Source organism: Melanerpes formicivorus, unplaced genomic scaffold, assembly GCF_026170545.1.
Source record: "Melanerpes formicivorus ecotype bairdi unplaced genomic scaffold, bMelFor1.0.p_v2 SCAF_7, whole genome shotgun sequence".
In the NCBI taxonomy this organism is placed as follows: domain Eukaryota; kingdom Metazoa; phylum Chordata; class Aves; order Piciformes; family Picidae; genus Melanerpes; species Melanerpes formicivorus.
In genome coordinates this window covers 18,343,644-18,361,591 of record NW_027142359.1, presented here as the reverse complement: position 1 = coordinate 18,361,591, position 17,948 = coordinate 18,343,644, and the positions used below count along the sequence as shown (strand labels likewise).

At 36.8% G+C, this 17,948-nt stretch overlaps 1 protein-coding gene across 5 annotated transcripts in view; it reads left to right on the top strand.

Moving 5' to 3' along the window:
* EVI5 (ecotropic viral integration site 5) overlaps window positions 1-17,948 on the top strand; it is a 74,063-nt gene that overhangs the window by 40,259 nt on the left and 15,856 nt on the right. For all 5 annotated transcript variants that reach the window (XM_068141262.1, XM_068141259.1, XM_068141258.1 and 2 more), the window contains 3 exons: window positions 868-1,014; window positions 2,675-2,770; window positions 12,357-12,452. In XM_068141262.1, the coding sequence (XP_067997363.1) occupies window positions 868-1,014; window positions 2,675-2,770; window positions 12,357-12,452 (339 nt within the window). The remainder of the gene's footprint in view (window positions 1-867; window positions 1,015-2,674; window positions 2,771-12,356; window positions 12,453-17,948) is intronic.

The following is a 17,948-nucleotide window of genomic DNA, read 5'->3' as shown; positions in this document are numbered from 1 at the left end:
GACAGATGAGTTAACTGCAAGGCTTATCGTGGCTTGCTTCTGACAGAAGCATCACTTTTTCCTGTACCATCTGAAGAAAAGTCCCTTTTGCCTTAACTTTTAAAACTGAAGTATCAGTCAGTACTGTTACATTACTGTTAAGCTGTACTTTTGTTTTGTTGCCTTTTTCCCCACCTGTGTGGGGTTTTAGTCAGTAGGGGGCATAGGTATGCTGCTGTCTGGATCACACCCATTAAAGTCAGAAGACCTTTGGTTAGTTCCCATTTCTGTGTTATGCGTGGAGTCTTTGGATGTACTTACGCTGCTTAGCTATTATTTTTGTAGAAATGCATTGCTTTTCATGGTATGTGCTGGTCTGTGCATGGCTTCACATGGAAATGGTGTGACTTGTACTGATGCACTGATCTTAATTAAGGTGCTGTGTTACTTTCAGGAATTCACTGGGCAGAGAAATCTGCATGTATTTCTGATGAGCCTGATGTTTCTTGGATACATCAGCTTGTTGCCATATTTGGACTACAAGTTTACAAAATCTTACCTAAGCAAGACATTGGAAAAATAGATACACAAAAGCTTTGTAGTTATGTTTTCACAATGAATCATCTGTTGTTGAAAAAAAAAATTAAATACCATGCCAACTTTTCTGATTGCGCTTAAAAAATTCTGAATGCTTTTTCATGAGAAGGTTTGGGGTTTTTTTTTGTAATAGGAAAAAATATATGCTGTATGGGCTATAAATATATACTATTTACTATAGATAGTAAATGATCTGTAAGTCTTGTCAGACTTCAGGAAGTTAATTTGATATCAAAGATCTTTCCTGAACACGCATTTTCTCTCCCTTTTTTTCCCCCCCATAAATTTCAGAATCAGATCAATAGTAACCATTTACGAAGGGCAGAGCAAGAGGTTACCAACTTAGAGGGGAAGGTACAGTATCTGTCTGCACAGAATAAAGGACTTCTTGCTCAGTTGAATGAAGCAAAACGTAGACAAGCAGAGATTGAATGCAAGGTAAACAACATCATGAATCAACTACTTGTGTACTAATGTATATATATTTTTTAGCTTCACTCACTATTGTTGGAAAGAATTGTCCTGAATGAGCAGTAAAAATGAGAAAACCACAGTTTTTGTTCCCTGGTTAGACAATATAATCTTGAATATACCATTTTGGAAAAATTACTTGAGATTTTGACACAGCTGCTGCTTTGTGATCTCACAAAGGTAAACTTCAAAGTGTGATTCTATTCAGAAAAGTGTCTATGTATTATATATTAAACTATATACAGAATGGGGAGGTTTCAAATTGTTTCTTGAAACACAGCACTGATCTTTCTAATCAGTTTTGCTAAAGAATTTTTAGCATTACATTTGTGCCTCCACCCGTCTTTCCTACCATATCAACTCTGTTTCAGAGATAAAGCATCAGTGCCATCTAGAGCAATGCTATTGACTCATCTGGGGTACCAAAGTCAAACTAAGCCAGTCTGTCCTTTAGTTTTCAGTTAAATACATGCAATCCTGTGGACTTGTGGGTTTGGCTTCATTCAAGCAGTCACGCATCAGAATTTAGCAATAGTAGCTGGTACATGATGGATTCCCCAAAATGGACTCCACTGATTACCAGTGCTGCTAATTGGATCCTGTAGATGTACCTTCATTACGGGAATCTTTTCTAAAACAGCATGTTTTCAAGTAGCTATTATGGATAAACTTTGGCATGTTCAATTCAGTCACAAATTGTCTGATGACGTCCAGTTAAGCACTGTCATTTGGAAGCACATGTTATGGTAACTGAAATACTGCAGCTGTTTTACAGTAGCTGCAGTTTGTGGAGTTACACCAGCCTGCCATAACAGTAGATGTCCTTGAACCTAGTCTGTGTCTTCACTAGAATTATTTGCATTCTAGCTGAAAGTGTTGCTCACTCAATATCTACCACTGTTTTCTCTCTGTGGTGATACCAAGCTGCTGACAGTGTAATATTAGTTGTTTTGTGCTCCGAAGTCTTGAGGACTTGCCTCATGAAACCGGAAGTAAGAAAATTTCCTTCTTATCCAAACTCATTTATAGGTGAACTTATAGTTTAAACTTATACCAGAGATCTAATTGTAGGTTATAGGTATTAGAAATTTTATTTTAAACTGTCATGCAGATCTTTTTTGTATATTGTGACTAGGTTAGCTGGAGTTAAATGAGGCTGAGAATATCTGTGCCTTTTGGGTTTTTTCTTAATGTATTTTTTTTTTTAGGCAGAGAATGAAGTCAGTAACTCTGGTGTAGCTTTGTTCTTTATATATAAAGTCAAAAGTTGAGGCGAGTGTTGGGTTTTTTTATAACATTGATACTCCTCCTTAATTTACAGAATAACATTTCTGGAATGCAAGACCCCTGTTTTCTGGACCTGGAAAGTGAAAACATCTTTTCAAGGCTACATAGATTTTATTTTTTTTAAAGATTGTTATAGTTTAGAATCAGTATCAGTCAATTGCACAATTCTGTGGGTTACAATAAAATCTGAATTCTTAAGCGTATGCCCTATAGTATGATACTCAACACAGCAGTGTATCACGTTCTCTTAACCTGCATGATTCTGGGTAACAGCAGTGCACAGTCTTTTATCAACTGAAACAGATATTATTTGTTAGCTTCAATCTGTGACTTCTTTCAGAGTAAAGAAGAGGTGATGGCAGTGCGGCTCCGTGAGGCAGACCGCATCGCAGCTGTGGCTGAACTCCAACAGCATATTGCTGAATTAGAAATCCAGGTAACAAGCGATGGCATTAAATGTGTAACTTGATACTGATTACTTTTTGTACTTTGTGGTTTTTCCCTTCTTCCACTTTCTTTCCTTATTGACATACTGTGAATACAAGGCACTTTGCGAAGTAAAACTTACTCCCTTGATGTAAATCTTGATACGAGCTATGTTACTTATTCCTGCCATGTCATGAGATGCATCCTTTGGCCTCTATGTTGTTCCTTATCCTTTCAGTTCCTTTTGGAGCTTCCACTGTCTCATGAACTCCCTTTTCCCTTGAGAGAACCAGAAATGACTCTGTTTCTTGACTTTGAAAAATCAATGTTTTACTGTAATCTGTCCTTCCCGTACTTGTATACTGTTGTCCTGTCTGATTTCTGCTGCGCGTGTCAGCAAAGATTTTCTTGGCTATTATTCATAATTTAGAAGTTAGTTAATCTCTAGGGTTTGTTTTTGGGTTTTGGGTTTGGTTTGTTGTTGTTTTTTTTTTTTTTTTTAAATCCTGGAATTGCTGCTTTCTTCCCTCTGAAATCTTTCCTTTGAAGTGATGATTTTACTGCATTGTGCCAAAGCCGCCTTCTCAACTACTTGCAACATTTTAATCTCTTCATTTGTGGAACGTACCAATACATTTTGTTGAGCTTGCATAAAGAATTTTCACTTTGTTTTTCCTCTAGCACAGCAGGCACTAAATTTATTGAAAGATAAAGCAATCATTTCTTTTAATCACATAATGCTGTGATCTGTATGTTAGAAATACTTAGATTAGTAAGCACTGCATATGAATCATTTATCATCTAGTAAGATAATGAGTAGCTGAGTTTAGGTCAATATTTTACTTGTGTGTTACCGTTTTACTTAAATCAAGTTTGAAGGTTACTTCAACGAGTGTGATTTTGTAGGTGAAATTTTAGTGTTCATTTTGCATTATTTTTATGTTAGTTCAGACTCTAGAAGTTGTTGTGCTTCTACTGGTGTTTGACTTGTCCAATCATCAGTGCTTAATGTTTTTATACCTGTTTCCCATATTTCTGCTTAAGCCATAGGTGTCAGAATTGCATGCAGATTTTGATAATATCCTGTCATAACACAGGTAAAGAAGTTAAGGGCAGGAACATAATCTATTTCTCGTCTCTGTCTGATACATCCAAAAATTACATTGTCCCTGTTTTGTCATGGTATTGCAGTGTCTCATGTTCAGTTGTTTATCTGCTTCATCTCTCCTTCCTTTTCACAATTACTACTTTGCATGATGCAATCTTTAGTTTGTTTCATATTCTAGGTGGCCTTGTTTTTGTTTCCTACTGCAGTGCATTTCAAATTCCCATCTTTTTGGTGTTCTTAGATGATTGCCTGATAATGACTTCTTGATCTGTATTATCTTCATAAGCTCGATTTTCTGCACAACTGAAAATGTCTGAAGTATGAAGTCATCCTGTAGCCATGGTTCGTGTTTCTAATTAAATGACTTTGCCCTTGTAGGCTTTTGGTAAACTATTGATCTCAGACTTACACTTGGTCTGAAGTACAACTTCTTCAGTTGTAAAATACAGGTTTGGAGTGTTAACTGTATAAAGATATTTAAAACAAAAGTGATTTAGTAGAAATAAGTTCCTCTAATGCCAGTTTACTTATTTTTTGAGACTCTAGTCTCACTTGAAATGCTTTTATTTGGCTGTGACTTTTTTATTTTTTGTAAGATTCAGTAAGTAAATAGATATTTTTGACCAGTGTGTTTTGCCAGTAACAATGAAACTTATAATCAAAACTTCCTTTTTGGTTACTAATCCTCAAAGGCCTTTGAAACACCTGTACCAAAATAAAGTAATAATGGAGTAGGAAAACCTTAACTCACCAAGCTTGTAAACAGTAAAACATACAGCTGATAATAGACCTTAAACAAAACCTGCTTTTTAAGGAAATTGAAACTCTAGATACCTTCATCACTGGAGAAAGAGCTGCCTCCCGTTCTCTTCGATTCAACTTATCACTGGAATTGCTGTGACCTTATGTGGGGAGCAGAGGACTTCTTAAGGGTTTAATGACTTTTAAATGCAATATTTAATACCAGAAATGTATTTAGCTACTCCTGCAGTGGAGGTTTCAGTTGCACAGTAATTGTGCTTTTAACACCCAGCATCACACATAGGTCTGCTTGTCATATCATTTCAAAGCTGATAAAGATGAAAGGAGGAAGTTAACTTGCCACATAACCTTCCCTTTTTTGAGGGGGATGGTGCTTTTCTAAGAAGCTCTAGGGATTCACTGCCAGGTCCACATGTTCCATAGCAATGCTTAACCTAAACTGTGCAGTTTTCTTTTAAATGTTCATGTAGGTGTAGGTGCAAGACACTGGTGTTAAATTTGGTACACGGTGTATCACTACTCCCACATAAGAACTGATCTGACATTACACAAATGCTAGATTTAAATCACAGTTTCTGGGTCGCTCTTGGTTTTGATTAGGAGTAATGACAGAGGGAGAAGGAGATAACTGTAATAGTAGATGTAATTTGGCAGCAAGATGTCAGTTTATGATGATGCTAGGAAGCTACTTTTGGTATATTCTTCAGGCATTCAGTTCCTAATGCTAGGCTTCTAAACTTACAGCCCAATACAGGATGGATATTCTTAACCAAAAGAAATGCAGGACTTTTTCCTGAGCAAAAATAAATGGAAGTTTAACTTATGCTGCATATACCTAGGCTGCAGAAATGAGGAAGGAAACCCCTGAAGTTATGTATAAACAAGGGTTTACTTTGTCAGCCTTTGTTTTCTCTCACTTGCTAGTTCAGCTTGGGAAGCAAACATGACTTGGAAGTATTTAGCAGGCTTCTGGACTTTGAGCAGAACATTTAAGCAAACTATTAACAAGTGAAGGATGGATTTTTGGATGGCTGGCCTGCTATTTTTTGTACCCCCACATAGGGGAGAAGCTGTTCTCTTTAGCAGGATATGTTCTACTTTCTTGCAAAGGTTAGAGGCTCACATCCCATAGATAAGTTACTTGTTTTGGCCAAACTACATGCACTCTGTTCCCTTTTGTCCCATCATTTTGTGAGATGCAGACAGCCGTGGCTAAGGAATAGATACAGTCTCCCAACACGTCTATAGTTAATCAGCAAAACCTCAAGTTTGTTTCTTCAGGAATTAGTCTTTCTTACTTTCAGCTGAACTGGCCTGATAAGCTTCAAACTCCAGTAAGCAAATGCTTGTAACTTCTTAATACCAGCCTATAAAACCCACTTGCTTTTTGCTTGCGTGTGCTTTCCTAAAGCTTCACAGAGAAGTCTACCAAGATTTGCTACACGTGGCCTAATAGCAAGTGTTCCTTCTGAGTGCATGTTGCATTGGCAATCCTGTTGGTCCCTTGTTTGGTTTTTTTGGTGGTGGGGTTTTTTTTTGTGTGTGTTTGTGTGGTTGTTTTGGGGTTTTTCTGTTTTCTTTGCCATAGCTGAAGGAAGAATAAGAGAAATTCAGGGAAGATTATATCAGTAAAAGTTAGAGTTAATCAGCTGGCTAGTGCAAGAGCCCTGAGCTTGTGGAACTGTACACAAACTGAGGAAGCAGAGCTGGTGCAGCTGCAGTCTCTATGTAATCTCTCTCCTTCCATTTCTGTTCAGGCTGGTGTCGTGTAGCATCCTCTTAATACTATGGCTGGTTTGGGTTGAGGAGGTGCAGAGCACACTTGTAATATAGGAATCTGGTTTTAGGTCTGAGTCATCTTAAAGCTAAAACTATCTGTAAGGATTCATTCTTCTTTGTTAAGCTGATCTGGACCAGGGGTAACATCACTTCCTCCTGATGTGTTTCCTGGCAGATTCAGAGAATTTTGTTGCATTTACCCTATCTAACCATGTCAAAACTGCTTTGAGAACAACTGGAAAGGAAATCCATGATTGTGCTAGTTCTCTCCCCCACAATTTAAACTTTTAGCACTGTTTCGTTAGAAGGAAGCCTTTCTATGACCTCTGTTTAATAACTTTTCCAAGTACTGACTGTTGAGTGAAGAAATTGTTTCAATTTTTTCAAATTACAGGAAACTTTTTCAGTCTTATCAATAGTGGTGTGTGATGTTAGTGATGTGTTTTTTGAAAGTCTAGAATGAGTCACTGTAAAGTCACTGAAAGGACACTAGTTACCACACTTACCCTTCTGAATAAACTTCATTTACATTTTTAATGCAGTGTCTTTTGCCCCAGAGTAAGAATTTAAAAGTCTCCCATGAGAAGATTCTAAGGGGAATTGCTAGCAAGTAAATATTTCTAAGTCAGAAAAGATCAAGCTAGGGGTGTTAGGAAAATGTCCAACCCTGTAGACTTTTTTTGTTTGTTTTTTTTAAAGATGGTTGTTTCTCAGTTAACAGTTTTATCATCTGGTGTGCCAGTATTTCGGCTGCCTATAGCACCACTGGATCTGGTTTTCTGTATTTAAGTTAGCAGTTATTGAAGTGAAAGCAACACTGGATGCTTTCTTATTTAAAATGGCTTATTTTCTTGTTGATGTATATTTCTCTTTCTACTCTGATGTGATCAAAAGTGTTTCAGAAACTGAATTCTGATTGCATTGATCTTCTATACCTTAAACTTAGGCACTGGCTGATCAGCCAAAGCAGCCTTAAGGCCTACAATGTGCCCATGTGGTCTCCAGTGGTTTATTTGTTTATTTATTTAAACTTTGTTCTATCATAACTACTATACTTGATTTTTGGGGACACTATACAGTAATGGTTTCAGGTATTTAAGATCAGCATTCTTTGAAGCAGTCTGTCCTTGTGTTGCCAGCTATGCATACTAGTCCTATGCTGATTTAAGTTTAGGAGGTCTCTGCATGCTCAGTAGTTCTCAACAGGCATCAGGTGTGTTGCTGCTTCTTTTTAAGGTACAGGAAAGCTGGTTTTCTTAGAAAGCCAGACAAAGGAGTCTTTGAATATGATACTACAACTATGAATTTCAACTGGTAAGATTTCCTAATTCTAAGAAGCAGATTTTTGGGAAAGGGAGCAATCAGTGTAGCTCTTGGTATGCACATGAGTGCAGTCACCTTAGTACTTCAGAGCAGGATGAAAGAGGTGAGAGCTTCTGAAACTGCAGGGACCTAAGTGAGTTCTGTTTTAGCAGCTGGTGGGTTTTTTGGGTGTTGTTTTTTTGCTGGTTTTTTTTTTTTTGGTCTGTAGGGCTCACTTCCTGCTTCGCTGACCATGCTACTACTCCATTTCAATACACAGTCTCTGAAGCAGGAGGTTGGATTGTGTATTGGCTGCTTACATTGTTATGAATACCTTTGTGCTTGAGCAGAGGTGATACCTGGCCACTGGGGTGTTTGTTTCCCTGATAGAGGGGTTTCTGACTCTGTTAATGCTGGTGCAGCTCATCTGCTAAAGGAGATAAGACTGGGAAGAGTTTTTAATCTTCAAAACCAGTGAAATTGAGATGATAGAGCTTTAATTGCAATATAATACCAACTGACATTGCTTTTTCAAAAACCCTTCTGGGAAGAGGAGGCAAGCGCTGCAGCGGTGGCACTGTGGAGGAGCACTACCCCAGGAAAATGGATGTAGAGATTCAGTCACATAGGACTGTGGGGAGTTTTTAAACAAAATCCCTCGATTTCAGAATTCACTAACTTTCATGGCTTTGCCATGCTGATAATACTCACACTTTGCCTATTGATAGGTTATCTGGCTTTTTCACTGTATGTTAAAGTTAAAATGGCTATGATTTGCATACAGACCAGCTACTCTTCTTGGTGTCATGACCTCTCCAAATAACACAGATTTTCTGTAATAGTGCTCCCCCTCAAACAAAAAGCCCAGACCAACAACCCACATCCTATGTGTATAATCTTAGATGAAAAAAAAAAGAAAGAGAGATTACTAATTGCTTATGCTATTTCCTTTTAAAATGTGTGATGTTCATACCTTTAAGACTTTTAAGTTGTAAGTGGGATCTTAGCATTCACTTTTGAGTCGGATCTAAGTGTTTTCTTCAGAAGTACAAAATTACGCAAGCACAGTAGTATAAAACTATTAAATCACAATATACAACCAATGCAGAATGTAAGACCTGGTTCCTACTGAAGTAAATGCTACAATAGAGGCATTAAATTAACTCAAGCTATATGAAAGCCATTAAATTTTTCTTATCTCAGTGAGGCTGTTCAGTAATTTATGATGTAGCCTCACCTAAAGTACTGTGTGCAGTTCTGGACCTCACAATTTAAGAAGAATATGAAAGTCCTTGCATGTGTCCAGTGGAGAGCAGCACAGCTGCTAAAAGTGCTGTGAAAGTTAAGTCCTATGAGGAGCAATTAAAGACTTTGGAATTGTCTAGCTTGGAAAAAAGAAGGCTTAAGGGGTGACCTCATTGGTCTCTGTAGCTTCCTGAGGAGATGCCCGTGTCTTCTCCCTTGTATACCCCCAGGATATGGGGCAGTAGTTCACAGGTGCTCCAGGGGAGAGTCAGACTGGTCAACCTGTCCTAATGAAGTACTACTGTTAAAGAAGTTTATTAGCAAACTTAAGTTGCTCACATTAAAATTTTCATTTGATTAACAAATGCTTATCAGAAGCTTGAAATTTGCTGGAAAGTAATTGCACTTAATGCAGAGATGAAACATGACTGGAAAGTGAAACCATTTGCAGATGATAGTAGCATTTTGTACTTGTATGAAAATAAAGGTATGTATTGATGAGAAATATCAGTCTCTTCTCACAGTTTTAAAGAATGTTGGATAACCTGCTTGGCAGATAAACCTACTTTTTATGAAACACGTGTATGAAATATGTAAACTTTCATCTGTCGACTTATCTATTCTCAAAATTAGATGAATGTTTGCTAAGAAATAAAAAATATTTTAATGCTGTAGTGTCTGACTCCTGCCCTTTTTTCCAGTGGTTTGCTACTGCACTTGCATGAGTGGCTTTTTAAAAAAATAAATTTAATGATATGATCAACTTAGCTTATTAAAAAAAGGTAGACTTTTTCTTTGCTATTGCTCAGACAGATGAACAGAAGTTGTGAAGAAGGCTCTGATAGCTTGTCCTAAAATTTATTCTATGTCATCCTTCCATTTTACCTGCCATAGACAGACTTCGTAGCTTATAGAATATGAGCTTATTTAGGTAGAAATATATGGTTTCTGTTGCAGCCAGTTAAAAGGCTCAGCTTCTGACCTCTAGTGTTTTGAATGTTGCAAGAGGAAGTCACATCATGACTTTTCTTTGAGAAATATGTTTGTAGAAAAACACTGCAGCATTACTTTTTTGTGTTAAATGCATTTTGGTGAATTGTCAGCACTACAGAATCTTTAGCTCCAAAAAGAAACCTGAAACTTATTTACCCTTTCCTAACCCTGAGGATCTTTCGAGCCAGGTTTATGCTTTACATTCAGTTCCAATTGATTTGAGCTAGAGTCTGTTTTTCCATGAGCAAATGTGTGTGCCAAATTACTCTATGATATCTGCATTAACTTTACAGTATTAGTTATGGAATAGAAGGTAAAAGTAAAACTGCTTAAAAATACCGAATGTGTATAACTCAATATGGTATACAGGAATAACTTTCAGCTATTTGTACAGTGCCAAATTTAAGCTAATAAATGTTACTGCCTCTGCTGTTAGTTTTTACTGTCTTGGGAATGCCTGATTCATGTCCTCTTGTGAACTCAGTCTGAATGTTTGCTCAGCTGTTCATCACACTTTCATTTTAAAAGTGCTATGGCATCCATTTATAGTAAAACCTTTCTTTACTCTTTCTCATACTGTAGTGGATGGTTACATAGTAATTTGGTGTCAATAGAACAAGAGGCTTAAATGGAAAAGTCATGGTTTCAAATAGAGGGAAAGGATGTAGGCAAGCATTTCTGTCATATATTCCTGCTTCCACAAGAGATCAGGTCATTTTCCTTGTCTGGAATCTTAGTTTCTGATGGCAATGAAGCTTTTTCTATACACAGATTTAAACAACATTATTTTTAGTCTACAGGTTATATTGCTTCTATTTTGGCTTTTCCAATACCAGTAGTCATCCTTGTAGAGAGAGGTGATGGGTTTTGGGGTGTCTGTTACCCTATTTAGTACAGGAACAATTACTAATGTTGTTAATATTAATATTTTTTGTGAAGTTGAGCCATTAGGCTGCCTTGGAAAGTTGATTCAATATGGAATTAAAGGATCTGCCTCCATGTTGCAAATGCTGTGACTTAATAGTGAACATGACAAATTTGGGGGTTTTAGTAATATAATCCATATTTTGCTGCAAGAAAAATGAAGTCTGAAATTACATAAATTGCTTTGAGATTGCAAACACTGACAGTGTTCAAGGCAGCAAAAGGGTTTGGAAGGTGATATATTACCCTTTCCACTGATGTTCTAGTATGTTTTCTGTCCTGATACTGATATTTTGAATAGATGATCTGAAAGAATCTCTATATTAAAGCTTTTAGGAATAATGAGCACCTTTCACTCTTGAAGTTATTTAAATTGTTTGCACATGACCTTGAATGTGCCTGTTAGCTTTCAAGTATAATTAAAACTTCATCAAAATGAGCTACAAGTAGCAAAACCAGTTATTCCCATTATATTTGTATTTCTGTAATGTAATGGTACAATGTGATTTACAGTCAAGGTAAAGATTTATATAAAATAAAGATGCTTCTGTGCCTTAAAGCTGGTGGCTGCTTCGTAAATTACTCAGGGAAAAAAAAAAAAAGAACCAAAGCTGCTCTTAACTTACTGTAGCAAGCTGAAAACATGGGCTGCCCTCTCCATTGAGGGTGGTTAAGTATCTCAGATCTGCCAAGTTGACTGCAGTCACATTATGATTCCCTTTTAGAGACAAGATGAAAGTTAATCTTGTAGGCATTTGAGTGCAGATGACACCTTTGTGTGCATCTTGAAACTTAGGAGCTGCATTTGGTTGACAAGTGATAGAAATCTCATGTTCCTTTTAATTTCTGGCTCTTCTATTTTTTTTTCACTTGCTAATTGTACTTTGTACCTCTCACAGCATTGCTTCTACAGGATGTCTCTTCACTTAATGCTCTCTGGAACTCCTATATGATAAATACCACAATATTTTAAGTGTTTTAATTGTTTTTTTTTCTTTTAAGGGGAGAAAAAGCTTGTTATATGTCGTATGTCTTGGCTCATGCTCTATATTGCAAGGAAAACCCATGTTTTGTTTACTTGGCACTTGGAAACAAAGGTCAATTGCTTGTTACTGAATGAAAACTTTGTGTTGGTGACAATAATGTACACTAAGATATGTTCCTATTGATAGTTCTGTAGGGATGCTTTACTAAATTGCATGTGCCATGTACTTTGGATATGAATTCCACATGTGAGGCTTTGTTAATTCTCCTTGCTCCTCCATAGCATCCTGCCGGTACTATGGTTGGTATTGAGTGGGTCAGCTCAGTCACTGATGCCCCTAGATACTTGCTGTAACTTCAACCTGATGAAAAGTGCTGGATGATGGCTGAATAGCTTTGGTTCATGACAAAAATAGGCAGACAGTTAAAATAAGATTTTTTTTTAAATGTGGCATATGCATAAATAATCTGAATAAGATTTATTTTTTAACCAAAACAGAAAGAAGAAGGGAAAATTCAAGGGCAGCTTAATAAATCTGATTCTAACCAGTACATCAGAGAACTGAAAGATCAGATAGCTGAGCTGCATCATGAGGTAAGTGATAAAATACTACCATCTCTAATCACACCTTTTTTTCTTATCTCTTGTGTTTTAGCAAGTTCTGCTTATCTAAGAGTACAGCTTCAGTACCTGACTTTGCCAACTTGCATTATTTTAAATGACTGCAATAAAAGTAACTGTTACACTTTTCCTTCATCTATGCATGTAAGAGAACAAAAAATTGCTTAGTTGTGTGACTTGACATTAAATGAGGGCAACATTTATGTCCTGTCTTGATGTTTTCCTTAATTTCATGAGTGAATCGCATTTCTCTGTGTAGCATTTACTGCATTTGGAGCTGTGTGCATGAAAATAAGCCCCTTTATGTCTTTGCTACAAACTTTAAGGCTAACTTAGTTAGAAAATAAGATGTATTTGTGCAAGTAGAGGAGTCCACATGTGGATATAGGTGATTTTTTTTTTCGTTCTTGCTGTTGTGAGCATGAATTTTATGTGGTTGTATACTGAGATTGCTTAAAAAGAAAAAGGATGCTTGCTTAATACCAGTTAACAGATTTTTAAGCTTTAAACTGCCAAAACCTTCAACCTATGAAATTTGCCTTCGAACTTCCTTGCTCTAATAGTTGTAGTAACTTTGTTAGTTAAAAAAAATCAGAAGGTCCCGAAACAGCTTATGTAACTCCTGTGCTCGCCGCCTCATTTCGGTTCACCCTGCATTGTGAAGAAATGTCTTTACTTAATGCTCCCTGAATGCAATGTGCTGCCTTGTACTCTGCTGCACTTTCCATGCATCTTCGAATACTCAGCTCTAATAGCGTTGCTTAAATCCATAGTATCATAGAGCAGTGCAACCTAATTATTTATTTGTTATCTTTTCTGCTTTTGTTAAATGAATACATCCTTTCTTCATTTAGGTTTAGATAGCGTTTTCCTAACAGTCATAGTGGATTCAACCTTTTAGGACCAGTCCCTTGGGAGTTATAACATAGTGGAGGATCTTGGAATACTCTCTATGCTATAGATTGAAGATAGTCTCTAGGGGCCATTAGTCCAGCACCTTTAGCAATCATTAAGTTCACTTAAAAACAAATTTAGAATCAATAACCTGGGTTTTTTGGTTAAAGGGCAATAACTAGCTTGCTTGGTACCTTGCAAGAAAGTAAGTTGCTTGTAGAATTCCAAGAAAGCCGGATATTTATTTTGCATTATGAATAAATAAGGCACTGTACTGATCTTTTCCTCTGCTCAGTGTAGGTTTAAAAGCCCAGAAACCACTACTTTGGTGAAAAGTAGAATTCCTGTTGGAAAGCTGTTGCATCATTTATACAAGCGTTTGTCATATGCCTGGCTGAGCAACTCATTTGTCATGAAGATGTGCAGTTGTGTATGTGTTTGTGTATAAGTTGATGTGTACAGGTTGGAATGAAGATGAGGTTCATTAGCTCCCAGAACAATGGATACTCTGATGAGTAATATTAGTGATTCCTAAACAGTTACATCTAGACAAATCTTAATGAACCCTCCTCTTCTACATGTGTGCTTTGTTATAATTTAATTTTAATTTCCAAACTAGGTAAACAATATAGGAAAGTATCTTATTTTAGGACAAATAGAAATAGTAGGAAGAAACTCTATGTAGTAGTCATGTTCTACCTCGGCAGTGTTTGTGAATGCTCCCTTACATAGAGTTTCTTAAAGCCTGGAAGTCCTTGTTTACTAATTGCTTCTTTTTTTCTTCCCTCTCATGGTTGCATATCTATTTGTTTGGTTTTAAAATAAAAACATTGGAGGAAAACTTATATTTCAGGCACAGCAATCCTTCATTCTGAGCTGATTTTGAGATAATGCAAGGTTAAGTCTGAAATGTATGTAGTACTTATGGGTAAGTTTGTGCTAATAAATAACAATTAAGTCTCATGTTAACATAGCTGCTAAGCAAAGAACTTTGCTTGCTGTGATACCTGAAACAGCAGCATCTGAGTAAAATGGCAGTAGGGAGAGAGAAAAATGTTTGGCCTCAACTGCTAAATGTTAGTATAATTTAGTCAGTATTGATTAAATAACCTAACTTTTTTTTAGATCTGCACTGAAGTGTTTTTATATGTAGATCCATTAATGACCATGTTCTTTGCTTTTTGGTTAGCTGCTTTTTGATTCTACTTCCGCAAAACCTGAGGAAAGCGTTACACATTTGCAAATTCATCTTCCTGAAGATAGGGTGATGGTGTATATGACATGCTGACCACAACCTCCCAACTGGTTAATATGTAAAAGGCACTGGTAAAGGAAAAGCGTTCTTGGTGACTGTATAGTTACCATCTAATATCGTGGAACCTTTAAAATGGACGTAATTAGTGCAAATGTTATAGTTGAAGATAGGGGTGGGATGGGTGTATGTGAAACAAGATTAAATGTTATGCTGTGGCCATCAATGTTGATTCCACTTACCGAACCTTCCCCCCCCCCCCCCCCACTACTGCATATTTACAGAATTTTACATCAGAAGAATTGCAAGCTCTCTATCTGAGGGATGGAACAAAATAATGGGCAAATTCTATATTGAACATAGGGAATTGCAAGATAAGTCCATATTCTGGCCTTCTGATAAAACACTGTTTCATGTCTTTGGCCCGGAATTTTAATGCATGTTCCTGTATCGGTGGAACTTGGAGGAGCTAAATACCATTAATTCAGTTCTGTGATATAGTCCATCAGATGGTGATGGTACCAAGATATGGCAACAACATGATTCATCCTAACTGCAGAATTCCAGTCAGAGGTTTACTGTTCCATCAGTGTTTGAAAACCAGGCTAGCAGCCACATTCAGGGCAAACCTTAGAACACCAGTGAGGAGCACCAGACAACACTGAAGAGGGTGTCAATGCCTGAGATCTAAAGCTGAATTCTCTTCACTAAAAGGTGTGGGGTGCTGAGGTGGTGTTGCTTGAAGCACAGGCTGCTGCAGTGAGTTTGCTCTTAAGTTTGTAATGGAGGAAAGTTTGACCCTCAGATTTAAGATATTTCTCAGACCCATTCCAGTGTGGTAGCTTAAATCAGCTACATATCAGGATTCTCAATATACAATTTCAGGTTATTCATTTTAATTTTTAAAGGTTTTGTTAACACTTTTTAAAACTTCCAACCACTTGCCCTTTGTTGCAATGTGAGTCTATTGAAATAACTTTGATCTTCCTTTTCTGAGCTCAAAATTTTCAATACACCTTAAATATGGTGCAGCTTGCAGCCTAAAGAATACATTTCAGCTGCTTTTATATTACTCACCTAGGAATAGTAATGCTTCAGTCAGTCTTCAGCTTATAAGAAGACTTATTTGTAGTAAAGTTAAGTTTTTGTGTTTCATTTACTGAGTAAAACTGCCCATGTTGGAAAGTGGTACTATGGCATTCGAAACTAAACCAATGAGGCACATTGCTGTTAAATGTGGAAGGTAAATTAAATAGTGAAAGATAATTCCTTTTCTGTTACCTTTAAATAAAATAAAATAACTATAAATGGAATTACTATATTGGGGTTTTGGTTTGTTCTAGCAAGATATCTGCCTGGTTCCTTTTATACCTAACCAGTTGATTTTTTTTGTAGTGTGATAAGCTGAATTGTATATTGACTTCCTCACAGTAGGTCTTAAACTTGTATTTGATGAACACTTGCCCAGAGCGAACAGGCAAAATCTGGAGCTTTGAGAACATGGTTACGAGACTTGTACAGTAGACACCTGCTCTGCACACACCATCTTAGATTGTACTCACATGTAACTTTCTTTGCACTAACTTGAGTAGCCAGATATGGGTTAGAATCAAAATAATGAACATCGTTTATATTACTATCTAAAATTCTGAGTTCTACACACCCTGTCAACATTCAAAGAGCAGCTGGTACATCATGGAAGGATACTCAGAGACTGCAGTATTTCTTGTTAGCCAATAGCTAGTCCTGTTAATCTTATGTATATCTGGTGTCAGATTAATGCTACACTCACTTTCTTCCATACTGACCAAGTTGCTTCTTTGGTCACAAAGTTGTTAGATGCTTATGCCTTATGGCTTTATTTCTGAAGGCAGAAACTAGTGTAAAAAGCTGAAATTTTCAGAATGGTCACAAAGAGGAAGTTATGAGGTAAACTTTTATTCCAGAACTCTTAATGTGCACTAGACTTAGACACTCTGCCTTTTCAGACATTTGTCACGTCGCCTTTGGATATTTTCATTAAATGAGTTATTGCATTTTCTTTCTTTCTTTCCCATCCACTTTCAAAAGGTTTCTCTACAGCACTCTTGACAACATATGGCTTAGTATTTTAACCTAAAATGCTTTTGTGTTGTGCAGCCCTGACAGGCTGTTGTTTCTGTGAAGCAACTTTGTTACTCTTATCAGTAAGTACACAAGCTTGGTTGCCCCATCTTTGACACAAGAAATAAGGTCTGGTGAGCACTACACTCTGTCACTTGACCTTACAGTTAATGTGCTTTATCTGATGTAATGTAAATGGCACCGCTGGACTTGGGTTACATACTTTCAGGCTGCACTTGGAGTGTTAGTACTTCATAGAAGTTGCCTTTGTTTAGACACTAAATGTTAAGTGAAAGCAACTATTGTGAAACATCTTTACTGTTCATTTTTACTGTTACACAGTTCTAGTAGGTAGCACTGAATTAAAACAGTTACTTCATGTGGAAAAGAATACATAGGAAGTTTGGACTGTTACAAGTTTGCATTCAGTGAAGGTGTAAGAAAAACTGACAAAGATAAATCTTGAACTAATTGTTACTAAATTCTACATAAATCACATACTGCGAAAAGAAAGCTTCTTTGTAGTTTGCCACTAATTCAAACTGAATGGAATTAAATGATTTATATAGTGCTGAAGTTCTGCATTTCATGCATTATCCCTCTGTACATACAGTCGATTTATGTATATTACACAGCAGCTGTCTCTGCTTCCTGTTGGATGTTGCAAGGCTTGTATGTGTTACCTAGATTACAGGAGTGGTACAAAAGATTAGAATTGACGTGCTTACCCACAAACTACACTGGCAGACCACAAGACACCTTTGGAGACAAAAGCAAGTGGTTTCCAGTCATACAGACTTTGTGATTTAGGACTGAAGTGCTTAAGTTTAAATTGTATTTCAAGTGAAACTTTGTAAAGTTTGTCTGTGTCATACTGCTAGCTGGTTTTTGCATCTCTTGGAATGCTTTCAGTTTGGTTTACTTTTAAATTTCAGTTCCTTATTTATCTGCAGTATTTCCAATGTAGATTTGTTTTAATTTTATGACCTTTCCTGTATTACAAGCTAAATTCTACCTAATACATATTAGAGTCCACAGAACAATTAGCTCCACAATTTGGGACTGCAGAGCATTTTATTCCATGAGGCTGTTTATTCCATTCTACTATCTATTTGCCATCTGCATAAGGGGACAGCTTTATGAAGGCAAACAGCAACATGCAGAAACATTCTACATCCTTCACTAAGCATGGATTTTATTTTTTTTTTTCCTCCTTAGGA